This window comes from Gymnoscopelus braueri (genome assembly GCF_963280865.1).
Source record: "Gymnoscopelus braueri genome assembly, chromosome: 16".
In the NCBI taxonomy this organism is placed as follows: domain Eukaryota; kingdom Metazoa; phylum Chordata; class Actinopteri; order Myctophiformes; family Myctophidae; genus Gymnoscopelus; species Gymnoscopelus braueri.
This window is the reverse complement of record NC_137616.1, coordinates 3,584,062-3,608,432: the sequence shown is the minus strand read 5'-3', so window position 1 is coordinate 3,608,432 and position 24,371 is coordinate 3,584,062. Positions and strand designations below refer to the sequence as shown.

The window sequence follows — 24,371 nt, the reverse complement described above, 5'->3', positions numbered from 1 at the left end:
CATCCCGGGATTCCCGGTGTTAAACCCTACTTGAGACCTCATTCACCACACTGATTTCCAACACGGCTGATTTGTTTCTGAAATCTCTCACCATCATCTATTATTAGAGATGCCGCGATCCGATTAACAGATCGAATATCGGCCCGATATCAGCAAAAAAAATTAGATCGCAGCGAAATGACCGATACGCTCCGATCAAAGCACTCCATTCCAGTACTCCACTCCAGCACTTCTAACCAGCACGTTGTGAATCTTTGTTGACTATGATTCTGGAGAGGTTATGTTCTCTGTTTGAGTAATATCACTTGATCAATTTTTAACATTTAGTGTTAACATAACATCAGTAATAAAAAGTAAAAAAAGCGTGGACCGCGGCCGCGTGCCACATGTTGTATGGGCTGACACATCCGTGCGAGCAACACAGAAGTGCGCAGCGCGTCCCCCAAGACTTCATTAAATAGTATAGAGACTATTATGTGCCTTATCGGAATTAATCGGAATCGGATCTGTTTTGATGCTGCCTGATCGGAATCGGATTGCAAAAACCTTGATCGCAGCACCTCTATCTATTATTATTCATTATGTTATACAGGCTACTTAGAAATAGTAAGTATGACGCATGATAGGTTAGATAAACAGTTCATTATAAGACAACCACTTCTTCCTGTGGCAGTCTCCAACAATACATTTTATACGTTTTTTTAAATGCAACTATTCGCCATTGGAGTCTTGAGTAAACATGTGTCACGTACATTGACTATTCAGCCCATTTAAAGCGTCAACATAAATAATAAATAAATAATTGTTAGCCTCTCACAGGATTTGAACTCCTCCCAACATACCCAAGTCAAAACTTCACAGTAGTTGCTAGTAATAATAATATATCATGACGATTAATTCATTAGAATACTGCCCCTTTGAACAAAACAATGCTTAGAAGGTTGGTTCATGTTTTGTTTTATTGAAACGTATATGAAACCTGTATAACAAATTGCACACAGTTCACAGTGCATTGCTTTTTTGGGTCATCCGTTTAACATTCTTTTATATAAATCAGTCTGTACCTCTGTGCTTTTTTTTTGCAAACTTAATAAAGTGATCAATCAAAAAGCCACTCTTTGATACCAAAATATCTAGGCAGTATAACAACGGTCGCGACAAATAATGACTGACGCATCGCATGCTGTGATAACAAAGAATACCAAAATACTCGCCCAAAAACACAGTCGCCCCAGGGAAAATCCGGCGGTATTCACCTGGTATTCCTAAACGTAACCTCAGTAAACTATGTCTAAACCTAACCTTATTCGTAAACTTAACCTCAGTAAAACTATGTCTAACCCTCAACTTATCTCTAAACTTATCCTCAGTAAAACAAATACAAGAATACAAGAACCGCTGGTCCGTAAAATAAATGGGGGAGAGCGTGTTTTGGGACGAGTCTTCCGGTTACCATAACAACCAGGCTTACATTACACAAGTTAACGTCTTAAACAACAAGCCTACATAGCCAAATCTGGGAAATTACCAACCAAACACTATACAAACATCTAAATCACCCAATAAGAAATACATTAAAATCATATATAGTCAGACTTAAAAATAAAATACAGAATAAAATGATATTGGCATTAATTGGCTACACTGCTAATAGGCTGCTACATACATATTGGCATTAGTTTGCTTTGCAGTGCTTTAACTTACTTATTCTTTGCTATAGGAAAACCAACTGGTTAACCTTCTCTGGCCTAAGAAGAGCACTTACTGGTGTACATATGTTCCCCGTGGTACTGAACAGCCTCTCGGATGCGCAACTTGTTGCACATATGCAATGGTATTTTTTGGCCACATTTGCTAGCAGGGGAAAACTCTGTTAATTTTTTTTTCCACCAAAGGAGAGTGTCCTCCTCCTGTGTCAGGGGTGATTCTAGACAATATTTGGCAATCTCTGCAACTACCTGTTTCAGGAATAGTGGCGGATGTGGTCGTGGCAGCAGCGCCTACTTTTTGCTTGAATAAACTAGCAAACGTTTTTTTTCCTTTTGGGCTGCTGCTGCTCAGGGACTACTCCCTCCAGCTCAACCAGGGCAGCTCAACTTACGAGCAGCCGCTTTTATGTTGTCTCCACTGTCGGTCGTGAGACACGACACGTTTTCCACTTTTAATCCCCATTCGTGCAGAGCCTCCTTCAAAGCGTCCTTTAAGTTATCGGCAGTGTGGTCCTCAGGCAAAAAGCTGGTCTGTAAGCAATTTGGCTAACAGGGTCCACTCTTTGTCTATGTAATGAAAAGTAAGGGACATCTACGTTGTTATTTTTGGGCTGGACCACATGTCAGTGGTGAGGGAAAAGTGATCAACTTTAGATATGCCATGTTGCAGCTCCCTCCGAATCCGTTTGTAGGCGTCTGGGACGGCCGTGTCGGAAAAATAATTCCTAGACGGTAGCTCGTACTGGCCGTCGAGTGTGGTCAACATGTCTCTGAACGCCTGCTTTTCAACCGTCCTGAATGACGCCATGTCTTTGCAGATGTACACCGCATCAGTGCATCTTTTCCACCTCACACTGTCCTTCTTATATTTAGTGCCTTTCTCCAGCAATGGACGTCTGTGTGTGTGTGAATCATGGCCTAGATTTTCCAGCAAGACCAAATTTTGCAGCCTCTTATGTTTCGATAAGGGGTGACTGTAGATTAGATGTGTTGCCTCCAGATGCTTGCACCTAACCCAGACACAATTTACAGATTACTCATTGCCATTCTCAGGTTCCTTATCAGCATTGGGTTTAAAACCAAAATATCGCCAAACAGGCACCTTTGACCTGGGTTTTGACACCAAATCCCCACCTCAACCATATTGTTTGTTGTCTTGTGTAAACTGCAGTTTGTTTAGAGCGGCATTCTTTCTCCCTCCCCCACAATCATCACGTGATGCGCTTCTGTGGCTCTGTGACCTGCCTGCCTGTACACTCTTAACTCGTTGAGGCAGAGAGCAGGAAGACACAAGTTTGTACTGTCCAATATCCGACTTAAAATTGATAACAACCGTAGTAATTTACAAGAAGGTGCATGAATGCCACACAAAAAATGTACTTTTATTTAAATAGATGAAAACCCTTTTTCAAACTGTGCTATTGGTGTGCAAGTAACATACTTGTGGTGTGCCCGCACACTGGTGACTAGAGCCCGACAGATGCCAGATTTGTTGGTCCGATACCGATTTTGGAGATTCCTGGACATGTGAAGTGCCCAAACTCAGCAGAGTAAACTGTGAGTGAACGCCTTTGCTCCCACATCCTTTGGATCATGTGGAGGGACGAATTCCACCGAGTTGGTACTGCTTGCAGTCTGGAGTGTTGTTCAACGCCAAGTTCCTCTTGAATTTTGTGAAGCCTTTGCTTGGCGAGCACTGAATGATTGAAGTGTGTGGCACACCGCTTCAGCCTTGCAAGAAGATCCACAACCATTCTCGGTGCTTCAAGGCAATCATTGATGACCAGCTGAGAGGCCGAGCACAGCAGCTCTAATCAGGGACTTCGATTAGTTTCATGCCTTTTAATCATGAAAGACCCACTGTCCCGCAGCATCAGTAGCACACGCTCCTTCTCTATACCCCAGTACTCCAGCATTGCCAAGAATGTGTCGACAATGTATATTCCAGTGTGGGAACCTGACATTACCTTAATATTTAGGATGACTTGCTGTCTTTCCCAATTATTGTCAATGAAGTGTGCAGTCAAGCTCATCAGGGATTCTGTGGAGCCTGACCAGAAATCGGTTGTGAATGAAAGCATCTTTACTTTCTCTTGAACCTTTTCGAAAACTTGATCAAGCATATATGTTCTGTAGAACGTATCACTCTTTAAACCTGGCTCACCGTCCCTTCACATATTTTGCATGTGACTTCATCGTTCACTGATGTGAAATAATTCCACACCTTGCATTTTCTTTTCCAGGCATCTATAACAAGATGAATAAAAAAATTATCACTTTACCGTTTCAAACATGTAGCTATCTATTTGAATATTATTGTTAATTTCATATATATATATATGTATTCTCAGTACATTATAAATGATTCTATTCCAACTACATCATAAAGTCTTTATCTAGCAAGCTACCCTGTCCATAAAATTCAGTGGTGGGAAAATAAAATACAATATGCTCAGACGTGACTGTATTGCACACTTGCAATAACACATTAGTCATTTGTCACATGACCTCATTATATTTATTTCTTTACTGGAGTATTTCCAATTGTTTATACTTGTACTTCTACTCCACTAGCCTACATCTCAGAGGCAAATATTGTACTTTTTACTCCACTACAAATTTTATGAAAACTTTAGTTACTAGTTACTTTGTAGATTTAAATTATTATTACTAAACAACATACATTAATCACAAGTCTTCAGCCCTTTTTAAACTTTGGCTATTTTAAATTTTATACATTGTGAAACGGGACATTCCGCAAAATTAGTACTTGTAACAGAGTATTTCTACATTGCAGTATTGATACCTTTACTTAAGTAAAGAAATTGAGTAATTTTTCCACCACTGTGTATCAATTTATATTGCTGGATAATAAGACTCGTAATTTGGGGATTCTGCTGTGTTTTGTCTCGTTGATGAATTTGTATTTCTCATTGATCAGACGTCGAGTTGAAGCTGGCTAAATAACTGCACACCGTGCCGGTAACCACAGAAGACTTGCCCCCAAACCCCCTCGCCCCCATTTTTTTTCGCGGACCCGCGGTTCTTGTATTCTTGTATTTCTTTGATAAGGTTATGAAGTTTTACTGAGGTTAAGTTTAGGTATAAGGTTAGGTTTTGGCACCGTTTTACTGAGTTTAAGTTCAGGAATAAGGGTTGGGTGAATACCGCCGGATTTGCCCCGGTGCGAATGAGTTTTGGGGCGAGGGTTTTGGTATTCACCGTGTCAGCCAGATTCACCCCGCTCCGTTCAGAAACAGCGTGGGGATGTTGAGTAAGTTAACGTCGTGGACATACTTTGTTCATATATATTTCTTTAGCGATATACAAGTAGCCAGAAGATTGTAGTAGGCTATGCCCATAAAAATCAGCTACCTAACCGTTTGCGTGATCCACAAATTAACAAGCCTCGCGTCGGTCATTCATTTCATTTATCAATTCATTGAGCTCATAGGTCTCTCTGGAAGGCATTGTAGTGGTACATAACTTTAATCTCAGTCAGTATTATTATTGAGAGATTGAGGAAAACGAGAAATCTTTGTGGATTTCACATAATATACATACCTTTACCGCAGCAGCAGCACAATCTAGGAGGACTTTGTATCAACACTCAGCTGCACATGAGACGAGCAGCCTGCAAGCGTATAAATGTTTTAACATGCACGGTACCTCATTATCAGACTTAAATTTACCCTTCAACCCCCTGTTTGTGCCCATAATGATTTGATATACAACATGTTTTGTAGCTATTTCTAGCAATTGTAGAAGTATTAGACCTTAATTGTCAAATGTTCAATCATGTTGTATTCCAAATATTTAGATGTTTTAACATTTTGGACCACTCTTCCTTATTGCCCACTCTTCCTGTTGCCATATTTTAACCTTTTATGTTTTTTCATAAATTCACACTATAGTAAATAGAATAGTGAATTTTTCACACATAAAAATAGTGAAAATAACCACGGTGGATTCAAACTGACAACTTCCGCGTTGGTGGGCAGGTACTTTACTACTGTGCCACCATTGCACATTGTTAGTTATTGAATATTAAAATAAGTTTATTATAATGTATTCCATCCATATTGCTCAGCACTAATGAAGTGACATACTGGGGAAAAAGGCATCTGGCATCTTTGAAAAGACACACAAAACACACTTCTTTAAACCTCTGTTCCCTCTTTCATACATTCTTCACCTACAGCCCATGTCACATCAAAGTCCTTATTAAAGTCCTTATTCATATCGCATCAAAGTCCTTATTATTAAAGTCCTTATTCATATCGCATCGAAGTCCTTATTATCAAAGTCCTTATTCATGTCACATTAAAGTCCTTATCGTTTAAGTCCTTATTCCTCACACCAAAGTCCTTATTATTAAAGTCCTTATTCATGTCACATCCAAGTTCTTATTATTCAGAGGCCTTATGTCATGTCACATCAAAGTCCTTATTATTAAAGTCCTAATTCATGTCACAAAGTCATTATTATTAAAGTCCTTATTCATATCACATCAAAGTCCCTAATCATGTCACACCAAAGTCCTTATTATTAAAGTGCATATTGTATTCCTTCATTCCAGATCAGCGTGTCGAGTTGAGTCTGCAGGTTAAAAAGCAGGAACCTGAAGACCACCTTACACAGGAACCTGAAGACCACCTTAAACAGGAACCTGAAGAAAACCTGGATCTCAGTAAGTTTCGACCACTCTCTCTTTATTTCTTTCATTAGAGAAAGTAGGCCGGTACTGAGGGAGTAAAGACGATTAACAATGTGACTACATCGATTCATGGACCCCTGCATCGATCTAAATGTACCATGGATCGGACGATGGTTTGGTTGCAAAAGTATTAATGGGTTCACTGAAGCTTCACAATTAATTCTACTTCAGTATTAACTAACCTGCTGCAAAAGGCTCACTGATCTAATATTTACAAGTCATTACTTTCATTCGCCTCTCATTCAGCTCGTCTCGCATCTTCTATGAGAGCGCTGCAATTTATCAAACAACGCCAAGACTATTTACAGCACAGAGCGCAGTCAGCGCACCGTCAAATTTTAAATATGGAAGATGTGGGCAAATACTAATCTGTTGAGACTTTTTTGTCCAGCATTGAGGTACTGCAGTGGAGGTACAAGATTCAAGTCTTTTATAGAGTCTCCTTTCAATTTTCTTCCTAGACATCCTGCACGTCCCTGTGTGTAAAGAGGAGGTTTCACCAGAAGAGGAGCGGAGCCCCAGTCTGGTCCAGGAGGAACCACAACCTTCACAGATTAAAGACGAACAGGAGGAGCTACTTCAAAGACCAGAGGAAGCTGGTGGGTCAACGTTAACATTACTAGCAGTGAAATGTGATGATGATGATGAAAACACAGAGACAGAGCCTGTAGCCAGCACCTCAACTGAACACATGAAAACACAAGCTGATGTAGAGGACTGTGGAACATCACAACCAACTAGTGATGACCTTCACACTTCACACTGTTCTGAATCAGACACTGAAGATAGTGATGAGTGGGAGGAGACTAGGGGAGATCAGTCAGCTTTAAACACACTGAAATCACAGCGGACCCGCGGTTCTTGTATTCTTGTATTTCTTTGATGATAAGGTTATGAAGTTTTACTGAGGTTAAGTTTAGGCATAAGGTTAGGTTTTGGTACCGTTTTACTGAGTTTATGTTTAGGAATAAGGTTGGGTGAATACCGCCGGATTTGCCCCGGTGCGAATTAGTTTTGGGGCGAGGGTTTTGGTATTCACCGTGTCAGCCAGATTCACCCCGCTCCGTTCAGAAACGGCGTGGGGATGTTGAGTAAGTTAACGTCGCGTACAGACTTAGTTCATATATATTTCTTTAGCGATATACAAGTAGCCAGAAGATTGTACTAGGCTATGCCCATAAAAATCAGCTACCTAACCGTTTGCGTGATCCACAAATTACCGAGCCTCGCGTAGGTCATTCATTTCATTTATCAATTAATTTAGCTCATAGGTCTCTCTGGAAGGCATTGTAGTGGTACATAACTTTAATCTCAGTCAGTATTATTATTGAGAGATTGAGGAAAACGAGAAATCTTTGTGGATTTCACATAATATACATACCTTTACCTCAGCAGCAGCACAATCTAGGAGGACTTTGTATCAACGCTCAGCTGCACATGAGACGAGCAGCCTGCAAGCTGTAATGTTAATGACAAAAACATCGGAACACTGGGTACCGTGACATCCCTAACACACACATCTGTCACCACAAGAGAATCTTAATCCAAGTGGTCACATGGAGTCAGAGATCAGAATTGAAGCCACACTGTTCCCATGTGAATCCTGAGATCTGTATGATTCTCACTGTTCTATTAGAATACAAGAAGATTGGGCACTAAGGAAGAGTCAGCACCTCAATGTAAAATGTGCTATTTTGTCCAAAATGTAAACAAATAGAATATTAGAAAAATGGTTATGTAAAGTATAAATGTTTTAACATGCACGGTACCTCATTATCAGACTTAAATTTACCCTTCAACCCCCTGTTTGTGCCCATAATGATTTGATATACAACATGTTTTGTAGCAATTTCTAGCAATATTAGAAATATTAGACCGTAATTGTCAAATGTTCAATCATGTTGTATTCCAAATATTTAGATGTTTTAACATTTTGGACCACTCTTCCTTAGTGCCCACTCTTCCTGTTGCCTTTTATTATAACAGCTGTTTTTCCTTCTAGGCATATCGTTGCTGTTGGGCAGAAACCTTGTATCTCTTAACCTTTTTATGTTTTTTCATAAATTCCCACTATATAGAATAGTGAATTTTTCACACATAAAAATAGTGAAAATAACCACGGTGGATTCAAACTGACAACGTCCGCGGTGGTGGGCAGGTACTTTACTACTGTGCCACCATTGCACATTGTTAGTTATTGAATATTAACTCATTCAGTGCCTAGCTTATTTATGGAATTTTGGCGCTGAGTGCCACAGCAAAAATGCATTGTAAAAAAAAAGTGCTTAGGAGCCGAGATACAGCCTTTTTCAGTAAGAAGTTAAACAAAGAGTGAATGGAGCAGCAAATCTTCAAATCATCATATCTTGGGTTCTGAACATGTTTTTCAAAAAAATGTCACATCAAAGTCCTTATTATTAAAGTCCTAATTCATGTCACAAAGTCCTTATTATTATTAAAGTCCTTATTCATATCACATCAAATTCCCTAATCATGTCACACCAAAGTCCTTATTATTAAAGTGCATATTGTATTCCTTCATTCCAGATCAGCGTGTCGAGTCCAGTCTGCAGGTTAAAAAGCAGGAACCTGAAGACCACCTTACACAGGAACCTGAAGACCACCTTAAACAGGAACCTGAAGAAAACCTGGATCTCAGTAAGTTTCGACCACTCTCTCTTTATTTCTTTCATTAGAGAAAGTAGGCCGGTACTGAGGGAGTAAAGACGATTAACAATGTGACTACATCGATTCATGGACCCCTGCATCGATCTAAATGTACCATGGATCGGACGATGGTTTGGTTGCAAAAGTATTAATGGGTTCACTGAAGCTTCACAATTAATTCTACTTCAGTATTAACTAACCTGCTGCAAAAGGCTCACTGATCTAATATTTACAAGTCATTACTTTCATTCGCCTCTCATTCAGCTCGTCTCGCATCTTCTATGAGAGCGCTGCAATTTATCAAACAACGCCAAGACTATTTACAGCACAGAGCGCAGTCAGCGCACCGTCAAATTTTAAATATGGAAGATGTGGGCAAATACTAATCTGTTGAGACTTTTTTGTCCAGCATTGAGGTACTGCAGTGGAGGTACAAGATTCAAGTCTTTTATAGAGTCTCCTTTCAATTTTCTTCCTAGACATCCTGCACGTCCCTGTGTGTAAAGAGGAGGTTTCACCAGAAGAGGAGCGGAGCCCCAGTCTGGTCCAGGAGGAACCACAACCTTCACAGATTAAAGACGAACAGGAGGAGCTACAGGAGGAGCTACTTCAAAGACCAGAGGAAGCTGGTGGGTCAACGTTAACATTACTAGCAGTGAAATGTGATGATGATGATGAAAAACACGAGAGACAGAGCCTGTAGCCAACACCTCAACAGAACACATGAAAACACAAGCTGATGTAGAGAACTGTGGAACATCACAACCAACTAGTGATGACCTTCACACTTCACACTGTTCTGAATCAGACACTGAAGACAGTGATGAGTGGGAGGAGACTAGGGGAGATCAGTCGGCTTTAAACACACTGAAATCACACAAGACGCAACATTTTGGAGGACAGCTCAAGCTGTCCCAAGACCTTAAGTCATCGAAACAAACTCACTCCACGAGGAGTCACATAGGGAAGACAAGTTTTAGTTGTGCAGAGTTTGGCAAAGTGTTAAATAAAAGAGAAATCTGAAGAGACACACAATGATTCATACAGGGGAAAAGCCCTTTGCTTGTAAAATTTGTGGTAAAGGCTTTTCTAAGAAAGGCACTCTAAACAAACACATGAGGACGCATACAGGGGAAAAGCCCTGTTCTTATACAGTATGTGGTAAAGGCTTTGCTGAGAAAGGTACTCTTAAATCCACATGAGGACTCATACAGGCGAAAAGCCCTATACTTGTACAGTTTGTGGTAAAAGCTGTGTTCACATGAGTCATCTAAAAGTACACATGAGGACCCATACAGGTGAAAAGCCCTTTTCTTGTACAGTATGTGGTTAAGGCTATTTTCACAATAGTGATCTAAAAATTCACATACAGGCAAAAAGCCCTTTACTGTACTTGTACAGTATGTGGTAAAGGCTTTATTAGCTCATGTAATCTAAAAAAAAAACACATGAGGACTCATTCAGGCAAAAAGCCCCTTTCTTGTACAGTTTGTGGTAAAGGTTTTTGTCAAACGAGTTATCTAAACACTCACAAGAGGACTCATACAGGTGAAAAGCCATTTTCTTGAACAGTTTGTGGTAATGGCTTTGCTACAATAGATAATCTAAAAAGACACATGAGGACTCATACAGGGGGGAAGTGGAGGGGGGAATGCCCTTAGTTGAAGGTCACTCACAGACACATGTATGATCCTTCAGTCTTAACTGCCAGACTTATTTCTGGCTGTGTTTGCCCACTGCCAACGATTTTAGTTTTTTATACCTTTTCAACTGGTCACAGACAAATGTATATCCATTATGATCGCTTGTCTGACCGCTTGTAAAAACAAAAACATTTTGGTCACGAGCTAGCGTTTTGCATGGTGGGGCGTTGTTAGCTAGCGTTTTGCATGGTGGGGCGTTGTTCGCTTATAGATCTAGTTTTTGGGGATCATTGCTTGTAGATCAATAGACCAGCCGGAGTGCAACTCCACATCCCACACGGCAGTGATTGCTGTAGTGTAGCCTATCCCCGCTACACGCACACACACACACACACACACACACACACACACACACACACACACACACACACACACACACACACACACACACACACACACACACACAAACACATCATTGGTGGTGTGGGTGTTGGAAAAAAACACTTTATGGCAGTGAATGAGTTAAAGTCCTTATTCTTTTCACATCCAAGTCCTTATTATTAAAGTCCTTAATCATATCACATCAAAGTCCCTATTATTAAAGTCCTTAATCATGTCACACCAAAGTCCTTATTATTGAAATGCGTATTGTATTCGTTCATTCCAGACCAGTGTGTGGAGTCCAGTCTGCAGTTGACGAGCAGTTCTCCAGCCAGGACCGTTTCTATTGAGCAGGAACCTGAAGACCACCTTAAACAGGAACCTGAAGACCACCTTAAACAGGAACCTGAAGACCACCTTAAACAGGAAACTGAAGACCACCTTAAGCAGGAACCTGAAGACCACCTTAAACAGGAACTTGAAGACCACCTTAAACAGGAAACTGAAGACCACCTTAAGCAGGAACCTGAAGACCACCTTAAACAGGAACCTGAAGAACACCTGGATCTCTGTAAGTTTCAAGCACTCTGTCTTTATTTATTTTATTGGAGAAAGTGGGCCGGTACCAGGGGTTGACACTAAGGTCTCAGAGGCAAAACACACACGCGCGCACATCAGCATTGAAGCCACACGGTTCCCATGTGAATCCTGAGATCTACATGATTCTCATTGTTCTATCTATCTATACATTTGGGAGTCGCGCGCATGCGTCGCTGTGGCTTTAGTGTGTGTGTCTGTGTCTGCCTGGGTGTGTGTGGCCCTGGGTGCGGAGCGCTGCGCATGCGTGGCTGTGGCTGCCGTGTCTATATCTGCCTGGGTGCGTGAGCAACAAGCTGTCTGCCTCAGGCCAGGGTTGGCAGGTTTCCAGGTATCGCGCGACCATCAAGCAATGCACACACACACACACACACACACACACACACACACACACACACACACACACACACACACACACACACACACACACACACACACACACACACACAATTCGTTTGCATCTTGCACTTTGCTTTCGCTTTGGTTTTTCTCCTTTTGTACTCCCATAATCTCAAAGCTAGACCACACCAGGTCTCCAGGGACCCCCAAGGGGTCCACAATGTTTTGCGGGACCCCCAAGGGGTCCGCAATGTTTCGCGGGGGTCCGCGATGTTTTCAGGGGTCCGAAGGGGTCCACGATGTTTTTCGCGGGGGTCCCAAGACTCCCAGGGGCGCGATGTATATATTTATATATATATTTTTTTTAAATAAGCGAGCCCTCACTAGAGCCCCGTGCGTGGCTAGGGGGCAGGCGCCCGGACGTCTAGTTAGGACACAAGAAGTCGGCACGATAGGATACAAGAACTCGGCACCTCAATGTAAAATTAGCTATTTTGTTATTATTGAATATTAACATAAGTTTATTATACTGTAGTCCATCCATATTGCTCAGCAATAATGAAGTGACATACTGGGAAGGCATCTGACCCAGTCTTTGAAAAGACACGAAAAACACACTTCTTTAAACCTCTGTTCCCTCTTTCATATTCAATCTTCACCTACATCCCATGTCACATCAAAGTCCTTATTATTAAAGTCCTAATTCATGTCACACCAAAGTCCTTATTATTAAAGTGAATATTGTATTCCTTCATTCCAGATCAGTGTGTGGAGTCCAGTCTGCAGGTGAAGATCAGTTCTCCAGCCAGGACTGTTTCTATTAAGCAGGAAACTGAAGACCACCTTAAACAGGAACCTGAATACCACCTTAAACAGGAACCCGAAGACCACCTTAGACAGGAACTTGAAGAAAACCTTATACAGGAACCTAAACGACACCCGGATCTTTGTAAGTTTCAAGCACTTTTCAAGCATCTTTATTTATTTTATTGAAGACACTTAGGGTGTAAAGATGAATCGATATGAAGTGGTCATCGATTTAAGCATTAACAATGTGACTACATCGATGCAATGACCCCTGCATCGATCTAAATGTACCATGAATCGGACGATGGTTCGATTGTAAAAGTATTAATGGGTTCACTGAAGCTTCACAATTAATTCTACTTCAGTATTAACTAACCTGCTGCAGAAGACTCACTGATCTAACATTTACAAGTCATTACTTTCATTCAACTCTCATTCAACTCTCATTCAGCTCGTCTCGCATCTTCTATGAGAGCGCTGCAATGCATCAAACAACGAAGACACTATTTACAGCACAGAGCGCAGTTAGCGCACCGTCAAATTTAAATTTTGGAAGATGTGGGCAAATACTAATCTGTTGAGACTTTTTTCCAGCATTGAGGTACTGCAGTGGAGGTATAGACTACCTGCTCGTCCCTGTGAGTAATTTTGAGGAGGTTTCACCTGGAGAAGAGCGGAGCTCCAGTCTGGTCCAGGAGGAACCAGAACCTCCACAGAATAACGAGGAACAGGAGGAGCTACTTCAAAAACCAGAAGAGGCTGGTGGGTCAACGTTAACTTTACTAGCAATGAAAAGTGAAGATGATGATGAAAACAGAGAGATAGAGCCTGTAGCCAGCACCTCAACTGAACACACGAAAACACAAGCTGATATAGAGAACTTTGGAACATCACAACCAACTAGTGATGACCAGCTCCTCTCTTCACAATGTTCTGAATCTGACACTGAAGACAGTGATGAGTGGGAGGAGACTAGAGATCAGTCAGCTTTAAACATACTGATATCACGCAAGACGCAAATGTGGGAGGACAGCACAAGCTGTCCCAGGACCTGAAATCATCGAAACCAACTCGTGTACTCTCTGCTGGGCAGTGCACTCCTCTCTCCACCATTTGTAAGGGCTTTACCAAGATTTTAATCAGGCCTGACGTTAGTGGTGGACAGCAAAAACATAAGAACAACATACAACTCAAAATAGCAATGATTAAAACAATCTAAGCGATAATCCCAACAAAATCACACAATAAACTGCGATAATCCCAACAAGATCTCACAATAAGCCAAAAGCTAAGTACAAATCATAGAATCTAATGTTCCACCTCCAAATGCTATTCCCAATAAGTGAGAAAAGCTTGGAAGCCATGCAGCCCAAAGCAGGTACCTGGCTATTGAGGTTCTTGCCTATTTTAGTGCTGCATGACATGTACTACTTCTGAGGGAGCTAGTTGAATTTTGGCAGATTGCTTATTTGAAGGTACTGATTGAAGAGTTAAGTGTAAATGAGGCAAGAGTTATTCCCACAGGACCGAAACGCGACTATTCTGCTTCACTAAGCTGACTTTAGTTTGCAGTTTGCCTATTGTTTCTCATTCTGTCTATCCTTCACCTGGCAAATCTCATAAACATGTTGGCTTATTTGTGGCTTTAACTGTCGGTCTTCGACCGATTACTTGAAACACTGCAGATCACACCGAAATATTAGTAATGTGTTTTTTTTATATGGCCATAAGCTAGTCCCCCCAGGAAAGCGTGGAGAAAAAGTCTAGATTCCACGGAGAGCAAGTCTTGATTCCGCGGAGAGCAATTCTTGATTCCGCGGCTTATCGTTAATATTCCGCGGGCATTAAAAAACAACCTGAAATGACTAGTTATCAAGCTAAAATTGATTAAGTTTTAATAATCACGTAAATTCCATAATGAAATAGATACAATTAATTGTTATACCAATCTAAAACACTAAAATACCGTGGAACATAGTAATTGAGTCAATGTTATTGGTTATAACTAGAGGTGGTCCAATCAGGCCGATAGCAATCACCGATCCAATCATTTTTTATTTTTTATTATTTTTGTAAAAAATGCATGTAGAATGCATTTTTACCATTTATTTTGTAGAAATACAAGACAATATGTCTCAAAACACTGGCTTACAGTTGAATTATTGGTGACTAAAGAAATATGAATTAAAGAAATTAAGACAAATACTGACACATTTCTCTGAACATTGAACACAGCACTCTCACTCTCTCTCCCTCTCTCTCTTTCTCTCTCTCTACGTGCCTGTGTGTGTGAGAGGAGGGGAGAGTTTAGCAGCAGCTCGCACTGCCCTGAGACAGAGAGAGAGAATACTTCTCTATACGGCAGTGTTTTACCGAGATTTGTCTTGTTTTCTGCACTATGCCTTGTAATCCGCAGATCATATGCCATGAACACACCCACACAGAAGGAGCAGACAAAGTGCTCATTAATTTCCGCAGCTGTGGATGTGCAGATCTTAAAAGTCTTGTGTCTCATTTGAGTGGTCACATACACCTTGGGACTGTAATGTGTCCCCTTGATGGATGTTCTAAGACGTTTAATGTAAAGTCATCCTTTTCATCGCATATTTCCAGATACCATAAAGGGTGGGATGTTACCAAGATAGCCCCTGTTCATGTATGTGAACTCGCAAAACAGTATTTGCCAGGTGAAGGATCACATGTAGAGCCTGAAGGTATTAATGTTGTTGATGCAGAACACAGTGACAATTTTGGGATTGATCAAGAGCAAGACACCTACACATAGTCTTGCTCAGTGGGTTTGCAGGCAAAATATTTGGTCCCAGCCTCCACAATTACGAGATTGCAAATGAAATGAAAACTCTAAATGATATTCAACAGGAATATACCATGGATGTGCTAGCTCGTGAACTTGATCCAACAGAGGCATTAACATGTCGCGGGAAGAGTGCATACGAGCAGAGCCCAATGCACGAGGCATTGTATGAAAATGGTCCTTTAACTACGCAACACAGAAGACTGCAATATTACAAGGCACTCTATAACTATGTTCGGCCGGTTGAAGTCAATCTTGGGCACAATGACAAGAGGGCAGAAGAGGCACATTTACATTCCACTACTGGAAAAACCTCAGAGCAATTCTGAAACAGGGAGGTGCAGCTCAGCGCAGTTCTAATCCTCATGTTGAAGATGATACTACTCTGTGATGTCACTGATGGGTGGGCCATTAAATCGAATGCCATGCTTACACTCAGAGTTACATAAAGGTCCATAAGGAACCCTTGGGGACAGCAAGCTGTGACATGCATGTATACATACCATGGCCTAGGGTGGGCAATATATAGATGTCATATTGATATTGTGATATGAAACTTGATCTAGTCTGGGATTTTATACTTAATATGGCATAAGTGTTTTATCCTGGTTTTAATCACTTAAAGGTAGGGTAAGTGATATTTTTGGATTAAAACAAAAAAGTATTTTGTTAAAAGGTTAAAGCACTATATTCTGATAGTAATCATTGCTATAGAGTGTTTGTTCAGTAACAGGAGTCTCCCTGTCTCTCCAGCTCTTTAATAAACAGAAAATACATTTTCCGGTAGGTGTCAAAATCTCAGCCAATCAGGAGAAAGTACCAATTTTTAAGCTTCATTTTTATAGCGTTCCAGTTCCAATTTTGTCTTCTCATTTCTTAGTGTCATCACTTACAATTTCACTTGTTTAATCTATATCCTGATTGAGTTCTCTATCCTGATAAGATAAAATTGGAAATGAAACTGAAACGAAAATGCATTTTCTGTTTTATAAAGAGCTGGAGAGACAAGGAGACTCCTTTTACTGAACAAACACTCTATAGCAATGAGTACTATCAGAATATAGAGCTACTTAACACTTATTTTAACCAAAGTAAATCACTTACCCTACATTTAAGCATTATTTAACATTTAGTAATTTGTCAGAAATGGTAAAATAGAGAAAATGGCAAATCACAAGCTCACACCTTGTCGCATTTTGACACGTTTTGTGTTTGTGGATTGTTATTTGGGGAATTTTAGAAATATTTTAAAGAAAACTGAAGTTACCCTCCAAATGCTATATCATCCCCAAATATTAATATTGGGACATTTGGTCAAAAATATTAGTATCTATTTATTTCATGTTGCCCAGTCCTACTATGGCCAAGATTGTTATGAATTGAAGGTTCTTTATTTATTTTTTAATTAATGCACTGTTTCTCAATGTTAGGGCAGAGGATCACCATTTGTCCAAATCTCCAACTCTAACCCTTACGGTTCCATTTGTACGCTCTGATTCACAGACCCTTAAAGGGATATTTCACTTTCATAAAAACTTTTGGTCATTTTATCATCTACTCAGGCCTTTGTGAACCCCCCAGACAGTTTTTAAGTTGCTTGATTCATTATTTAGATATTTGATATTATTTTTATCAGACACGCCCCCTTCCTATACAAACCCATTGTAACTTCAAACTCCATTTTAACCATGTTAGATTTATCAAAAACACCCGTCCTTGGTTCTGGTGACTCATCCTGCCCTCCTAATGCGTGAGGGGGCCGTGTTTTTCCAATTACTTTTTTAATTTATTTTATTGAAAATTTTTATTGTATTTTATTCTTTTCATTTTCCCCAAAAAATAAATGAGTTCAAAAGTTTTTTTGAAAGTGAAATATCCCTTTAAGGGTCCATTTGTACCCCAGGTAGTCCTCAACCGGACATTGAGAACCAGTGTATTATTAATTAGTAACATTGGTGATGTGGTTAATTTATGGGGATGTATGTCATCCATAGATTCTCAAGCTGCACCACAGGTCACAAGCCCTGGCCCTGTTCCCACATCTACACCTCTGCCACAGAGTGATCATCTGCCCCAAACACATCCTGCAACAGCCGACTCCCCATCCTGTGAGCCATATTCTGTACCATGGCACAAAATGCCCTCAAAACTCATGGATGCGTTGGGTGAAAAGAAATGGGTAAGTAGGGGAGAAAGATCACAGATGGTTCGGATCGTCGTTGATGATTACATCCATAAACACCCTGGAAGACCTACAAGATCCAAGCTGTTGGAAATCACCAAGGACATTGTAGAAAAATATCCTCTGTCTTTCAAACAGAAAGAGCCCTTTGGAAATAAACCGTTTGAGAAAGATGGTTGTGGTCCTCTCTTTGCCCAGCTAGAATGCAGAGTTGAAAATTTAAGGAGGCAAGCAACCTCAGGAAATCAGCAAGCAGAGGGTGAAGATCCAAGGAAGAAAAAGTCCAACTTCACAAGCCCTGGCCCCTCATCTACACCTCTGCCACAGAGTGATGATCTGCCCAAAACATCACCTGCGACAGCCGACTCCCTATCCTGTAAGACATATTCTGTACCATGGCACAAAATGCCCTCAAAACTCATGGATACGTTGGGTGAAAATAAATGGGTAAATAGGAGAGAAAGAGTAGAGATGGTTCGGATCATTGTTGATGATTACCTCCATAAACACACTGGAAGACCTAAAAGATCCAAATTGATGGAAATCGCCAAGAACATTGTAGGACAATATCCTCTGTCTTTCAAACAGACGGAGCCCTATGGAAATAAACCATTTTCGAAAGATGGTTGTGGTCCTCTCTTTGCCCAGCTAGAAAGCAGAGTTGAAAATTTAAGGAGGCAAGCAACCTCAGAAAATAAGCCAGCAGAGGGTGAAGATCCAAGGAAGAAAATGTCTATGTTCACAAGCCCTGGCCCTGGGCCCTCATCTACACCTCTGCCACAGAGTGATGATCTGCCCAAAACACCACCTGAGACGGCCGACTCCCCATCCTGTGAGACATATTCTGTACCCTGGCACAAAATGCCCTCAAAACTCATGGCTGCGTTGGGTGAAAAGAAATGGGTAAAGGAGAAAGACAGAGTAAAGATGGTTCGGATCATTGTTGATGATTACCTCCGTAAACACCCTGGAAGACCTGGTAGATCCAAGCTGATGGAAATTACCAAGAACATTGTAGGACAATATCCTCTGTCTTTCAAACAGACAGAGCCCTTTGGAAATAAACCGTTTGCGAAAGATGGTTGTGGTCCTCTCTTTGCCCAGCTAGAAAACAGAGTTGAAAGTGTAAGGAGGCCAACCATGTCAGGAAAGAGGCGAGCAGAGGGTGAAGATCCGAGGAAGAAAAGGTCCAGATATTCAGATCGTTATGGATGTGTGGAGTGGGATGCTGCTGTTGAGGGAACTGCGTGTAGAGCAGAACTGCTGTCTAAACAACATGAATTGAAAAGTGCCTTCAAAACCCATGATCCTCAGGTAGGTCTGCAACCATCCATTATGTTGTATGGATTACTTTTTTATTGAGTAAAAGTTGTTATATAAGTTGTATATCAATTCTATTTGTTTTTGTATAATAAACTAAATGGATTAGTCGAATCACTTAAGCCCCATTTTATACTTTATACATTTTGCACACTAAAAGCAAAAACAACTGATCTACAAGTTCACATTGGGACACATTGTGAGCTTGTAGATCGGCTATTTTCAATATTTATTTTGATTCCTCCCCCAAAATCGATTATTTGTATTTAAATTGATTATTTATATTTTATTATTGATTGAATTGATTCGTTTGATTAACTGTTGCCTCATATCTTTAGGAGTCATCTGTTCGAAAATTGATGACTGAAACGTATCCCATCCAGCGTGAAACCATCAACGATGGAACCACTGTAAAGGTCATAAAGGAAGAGTGGCCATTCCTATTTGAAGCTGCTCACCTGTTTGATCATGCATCTAAACTCCTTGGCTTTTCTGTACAAAACAAGCTGGCACAGGAACTTTCCAAAAATGCACAGGGCATCAACAGCTTCCTTGACTCCAAAGGGATGAAGATGGGTGAAGGTCCAGTACAGCTTATACGTGGCATTGTGAGATACTTCAAGGAAAACCCTGATCACTTTTTCTACCAAAATGAGGTACATTTTATGGATTTTAAACTAAATAAATAAATAAATAATCTCAACATAATGATCTATATCCAGTGGTGGACAAAGTACTCAACCACAGTACTCAGTAGTCAGTTCTTGAGTCGAAGTATAGATACTCTAGTCAAACAATCATAGTTGACTCACTTTGCGCTGCTGATATTCTCTTAACTTGGTAAACCATCTCTCCTGGAAACGAAGATAAAAGGAAATCACCTCCAGACAGAGCTCCTCTGTCTTGATGGACCAAAGTCCGTAAGGACAGATTTCACCCCCTGACCGAAAGGATTTTGATTGTAGCATTAATCATTTCTGTCTGTGTAAATTAATATTATTTACAACTACTTTAACATTATTGTCTGCTTAGCCGCTACCTCTGATACAGACACTGGCAGATAGTCTATTTGCCTGCCTGTCTGTGTGTTTGTATACATTGGAAACATAAAATAATCACATTCATGTGTGTATCTTACTATCTTTGTTGTTTTATTTCCCCAAAACAGGACTCTGCGGATGCTGAACTCAGCCTCCCACGTACCCCATGCATCCTAATCAGAGGTTTGTAGTTAAATCGTTTTTGCATCCCAGCAAGCTTGGAGATATGTTCTCCATTTGTTTTTAGTTTTACTGATAAGACAATTTGTTGTGATGAAAATGTATGGAGTTTGATGATTTGTTTTTGTAAATGGTACCCAGAACTATGTTGATTATTAGTCTTCAAATTCTTTAAATGTAAGTACAGTTGTATGTACAAGTCTGACAAACAAAATGCTGAATACAGTGTAAAAGTTCATACCATAACCTGTGTATGGACTGAGAATGGAAGATATGACACGTGTGTACATTATTTTTATATATTTTGTGATCTATGTTTAAGGTGACCAGCAATTCGAGATTGCTGTCGATCGGGAAGTTGTCAATGACCACATCACGTCCCCCATTGAGGCCCTGAGCTACGCTTTCTCCTTGTTTTATGTCTGCAACATGGAATACCCAAAGGAGATCTCTCTTACCCTGGAATTCATGCAAAGGTAAGCAACTCATTGTTTTGAAATGTGTTAGCTGGGGTATTCAAATTCTGAGACTGAGGGCTTCCCACTAGACAAAGCATGTAAAAAGGCATCCACTCATCTTCCCTTAGATTACTAGCATAGTTTTGCTCAATTCCAGGATACTTATGGAAACACTACCCTCCCTCTTCGCCATGCCTACTTGTTGTTAACTAGTTGTACAAACTCTTGTTCTATTGTTTATCGGATCTTGTTTATTCGATACACTTATTTGTCTTAGCTCTTGCTCATTTGATTTTGCTATTTGTCTCATCTGTTTTAAATAGTAGGTAGCTGATATATTGCACCTTTACCTTAGCGCTAGGAATACTCTTGGTTGCTTGTTTTAGCAGAAAATGCACTTTAGACTTCTGGTGATTAGTAGTTTCGTTCCCTACCCATGTTGAATGCACTTATTGTAAGTCGCTTTGTATAAAAGCGTCTGCCAAATGACTAATGTAATGATCATGATTATTATATATAATATATATAATATTTTTTTGTCCCATTGACACTCTACAATCGAGCCTAATATTGCTCTTTGACAGGGATCTTCGATGTTTTTCAGTCCAAGGACCCCTTAGCTGAGAGAGAGATGAAGCAGGGACCCGCATACTGCCTAAAATTGTATTGCAGATTCAACTTTTTCATCGATTTCATAGACCTGTTTGACAGCACTATCACCAGTGTTGTGTAAAGGTCCTTGTTTGTTTACACATTATATTTTCTATTAATATGTTGGTTTCATGTTAATGTGTATTATCAAACACATAACCACTTAAACCCTCAATACTTTGTAAATGTGACCTTTGCTTTTTTCCCCTCTACGGTCTACGCCAAACCTCTTTGCCGAAAATAGCCGATCTACAAGCTCACAATGCATCGCAACATGCTGTGAGCTTTTAGATCTGCTATTTTTGGCTAATGATCCCCCCAGAATAGGGATGCTAGGGGTCAAGTACAAAAATAAAAATGTTTCTATAACGCAGAGATTTGGCAGCTCCCTTTTTGAAGGCCTATGCTCTTTGCTATAACTTCAGACTACACCAAGTACATAGAAAAGGTCTGTCTTAAGGCATTTGGCCTTTATTAGGCTCTGACACTGGGTGATTGGGATTTATTTTGTACAATTCTCAACTATATCTCTGACTATATCTCTATCTCTTTAACCAAAGATGTGAGCTGCTTTTGATAATAATAAACTTTATTTGTATAGCACCGTTCATGACATGAAATGCAGCTGAAAGTGCTTTACAGAGCAAGAATACAATTACATAAAAATAATTTAACAATAAAGCATGTCAGTCAGAATGTCAGTCATCCACCTACTGCTGCAACTCTTTATATAAAAGGCAACAAAAAGCTATTCTGGAGTCCACGTCTACTCTTTTACCAGATTATCTATCCTGGGTAGAGAGGTCCCAGCAAAACATTCACAAACACAGTAATCTCTAATACTGACATTTCCAGTATAGTGTGTTGGTGAAGAGCAGACTTTGAACAGCACGTTGTTTCTCCATTGCAAACATGTCTGTATAGGTACACTGTGTGTCTGTACATTTGTGTGTGCGGTGCGCATGCATGTGATTGTGGAAGAGGCAGACATAGTGATAAAGCTTGACCAATGACACCAGCACTACTTCACCACAATAATGTTGGTGTAATGAAATGTATTTTTTACAAAGACAGATGGTCAACTATAATGCAATGGAGTTGCTCAGATTACAGTACCAAAGTGTTGGTGTAGTAGTAGTTTACAAGATTAGCTGTAGATGGACATACACACACACACACACACACACGCACACGCGCACACTCACACACACACAGGGGGGGCATGTTGGAGAAAACAAATGTATGCTATTTTGGACGGCTCCACTCCTGTAGAGCCACACTAAAAGTAGTATCTCAACTTTGTCTCCATGCTACTCTTTAGTTCAGTTTTTCATTAATTTAGTTGCATGTGTAGCTAAAACTATTTCTGTTTCCTCAGAGTTTTATTTGGAATCAATCCTGACCGAGGGTCCAAGGCTGAGATGAAGGGGCAGAAAAAGCACCACATTCCTCCAAAACTGTCGAAGCTTGTGACTGAGCTGAAGGAATTAAATTGTAAGTGTGTAAAAAGCCTCTTTACTCCACACCTGACACTAAAACTTAAGTGCAAGTGATAGATCTAAAATAATAAATGGTTAAAAACGGACTACGTCTTCACTGACTAAACGCTACACACAGGTACACTGACGAGATGAAAAGCAACCTGCAAAAACTAAACAGACAAGACCAAGTTCAAAATAAATACTCAATAAAAACCCTTGTACAGTGGCCTCTAAAATGCCATAAAACACAGCTAAATCCTAAACGAAGGCGCCTAACTGAATTTAAAAAGAGCCAAATGCGACAGGAGGCACATGAGGTCCAGGCTCCTCTCTGCTGTCACCACGCCCGTCCTCTTGGTCCCTGTAAAGGAGAAGAAGCATGGCCTAACACTCTACGAAGTCTTGCAGTGGCATGCCACACTAGACCAACTGCCGATTGTCATTGTCCGAGACAGAGCATCTGTGCACAGTACTTGATCGCCGTCTTCTCTCACTGGCCTCCCCGAGGCATGATGTGTTAGTCTGGCCGCTCTGTATTTCTCCGTCCCATCTACTCACTTGGGCTGGATAACGTTGGCGTTCTGGCTGCACGCGCTGCCGCTCCCCCTGCTCTGCTGCTCGCTCATTCACCTTAATGGGCTGCCACTCCAACACCCAGGTGGGTCTTTGCAAAGGCTTTACCAAGATTTTAAACACCACACCGAAACCACCACTATCTGCTTCACTATGCTCACTTGAGTTTACAGTTTGGCTCACTCGTACATACCTGGACGATGCCCTTGAATCTAAACATTCTTATTTTCTTAAAGGTGTATTAGGGCAAGTAAAAACAGAAATGTAACTAAGTCACTTGCTGATAGACATCAGTTGTTTCAGGCTTATCAGTTTTGCAGTAGTTTATTTAGCCCCCAGGTTCAAGTTTCAGACTCCACCAGGTTCTATCCTGAGCTCTATGACCAAAGCATAAGGACAGCAGTTGTCACAGAAAAGGTTCAGGTTAAAGGTACTCCATATAGAAATGGTATGCTTGTCTTACTGAGATATACTAAAGGACAACTACAGTCAGGACAAATAGCGAGCCTTATTATAAAACATTGTATTACTGTCCTACATTTGCTTCATACATTGGTGATGTGGTTAATTTATGGGGATGTATGTCATCCATAGATTCTCAAGCTGCACCACAGTTCACAAGCCCTGGCCCCACATCTACACCTCTGCCACAGAGTGATCATCTGCCCCAAACACCACCTGCGACAGCCGACTCCCCATCCTGTGAGACATATTTTGTACCATGGCACAAAATGCCCTCAAAACTCATCGCTGCGTTGGGTGAAAAGAAATGGGTAACGGAGAAAGAAAGATCACAGATGGTTCGGATCGT

The 24,371-nt window shown here is 40.6% G+C and overlaps 1 protein-coding gene across 1 annotated transcript in view; it reads left to right on the top strand.

Moving 5' to 3' along the window:
• The window catches only part of LOC308102562 (uncharacterized protein), a 46,064-nt gene that overhangs the window by 8,659 nt on the left and 13,034 nt on the right, over positions 1–24,371 (top strand). The window contains exons 2-13 of the mRNA XM_080452332.1: positions 6,289–6,399; positions 6,888–7,025; positions 8,974–9,084; positions 9,573–9,722; positions 11,404–11,688; positions 12,814–13,002; positions 13,455–13,622; positions 17,670–19,171; positions 19,516–19,833; positions 20,346–20,400; positions 20,720–20,873; positions 22,885–23,000. Of these exons, the coding sequence (XP_080308458.1) occupies positions 6,289–6,399; positions 6,888–7,025; positions 8,974–9,084; positions 9,573–9,722; positions 11,404–11,688; positions 12,814–13,002; positions 13,455–13,622; positions 17,670–19,171; positions 19,516–19,833; positions 20,346–20,400; positions 20,720–20,873; positions 22,885–23,000 (3,297 nt within the window). The remainder of the gene's footprint in view (positions 1–6,288; positions 6,400–6,887; positions 7,026–8,973; positions 9,085–9,572; positions 9,723–11,403; positions 11,689–12,813; positions 13,003–13,454; positions 13,623–17,669; positions 19,172–19,515; positions 19,834–20,345; positions 20,401–20,719; positions 20,874–22,884; positions 23,001–24,371) is intronic.